At 40.3% G+C, this 832-nt stretch overlaps 1 protein-coding gene across 1 annotated transcript; it reads right to left on the bottom strand.

Annotated features, from left to right (window-relative positions):
* Window positions 1-238: 238 nt before the first annotated feature.
* LOC113336274 lies at window positions 239-580 on the bottom strand. Its single transcript, XM_026582226.1, has one exon. The coding sequence runs from the start codon at window positions 578-580 to the stop codon at window positions 239-241; it is 342 nt and encodes a 113-aa protein (XP_026438011.1).
* Window positions 581-832: the final 252 nt, after the last annotated feature.

Genomic DNA, 832 nt, shown 5'->3' with positions numbered 1-832 from the left:
AAAGATTTTGGGTCAATAGAACGACACTTTCTTCAATGCTTGATAATTTGTTTTAAGAAGGATGTTATGTGTACGATTGTACCTGAGGGTTTCTAGAATATGAATATCCTTGTGTGTTTCCTGATGCACTCCCTTGTACAGGGCCTTTGGACCATGAAAATTTAGGGTGGTTTCTCCACCCTGGGTTGTAGGTCTGTGAATAAGGGTTATGTTCTTGCTTTTGATACAAAACATGGGCTTATTCAAGTCTAGATTCCTGAAATGCAAGTTTTTCTGGGCAACTGTCCACTAGATGGTCAGAACTATTACATGAAGCACAAATAGACATTTCGACATGGTCACGGAGAGTAGTGGCAGAAGGTTTCACATTCTTCTGCAGCTCCAACGCTTCTACTCTCCTAGCCAACGATGCAATTTTCGCATTTCCCTCAAAGTCGGACTCAATCCTATGAACATTAGCTACAAGGGCAGTCTTTCTAGGTTCACGAATGGACTCCCACTGCCGAGTCTTTTCAGAAACTTTGATTAGGAAAGTCCAAGACTCATCAGCATTTTTGTCAATAAATAAGCCATTGCACATTGACTCAACTGTTGTTCGGGTGGCAACATCTAGACCTTCATACAAAATTTGCACAAGTCTCCATTTTTCAAAACCATGGTGAGGACACTGAAGCAATAATTCATTAAATCTCTCTAGGTATTTAGCTAAGGTCTCACCCTCTAATTGCACAAAACTATTCAGACTTTGACGAATGGTCGCAGTCTTGTGATTTGGGAAGAACTTTTTGAAAAATTCTTTCGTAAGATCATCCCATGTCCTAATTGACTGTGG

Source organism: Papaver somniferum, unplaced genomic scaffold (genome assembly GCF_003573695.1).
Source record: "Papaver somniferum cultivar HN1 unplaced genomic scaffold, ASM357369v1 unplaced-scaffold_1515, whole genome shotgun sequence".
NCBI classification, from domain to species: domain Eukaryota; kingdom Viridiplantae; phylum Streptophyta; class Magnoliopsida; order Ranunculales; family Papaveraceae; genus Papaver; species Papaver somniferum.
Note: the sequence above shows the minus strand (reverse complement) of the source record. Positions and strands in the feature narration are given on the sequence as shown.

Excerpts from the sequence above, each read along its gene's own strand:
- LOC113336274 (XM_026582226.1), bottom strand. The coding sequence starts at position 580 with ATGTGCAATGGCTTATTTATTGACAAAAATGCTGATGAGTCTTGGACT.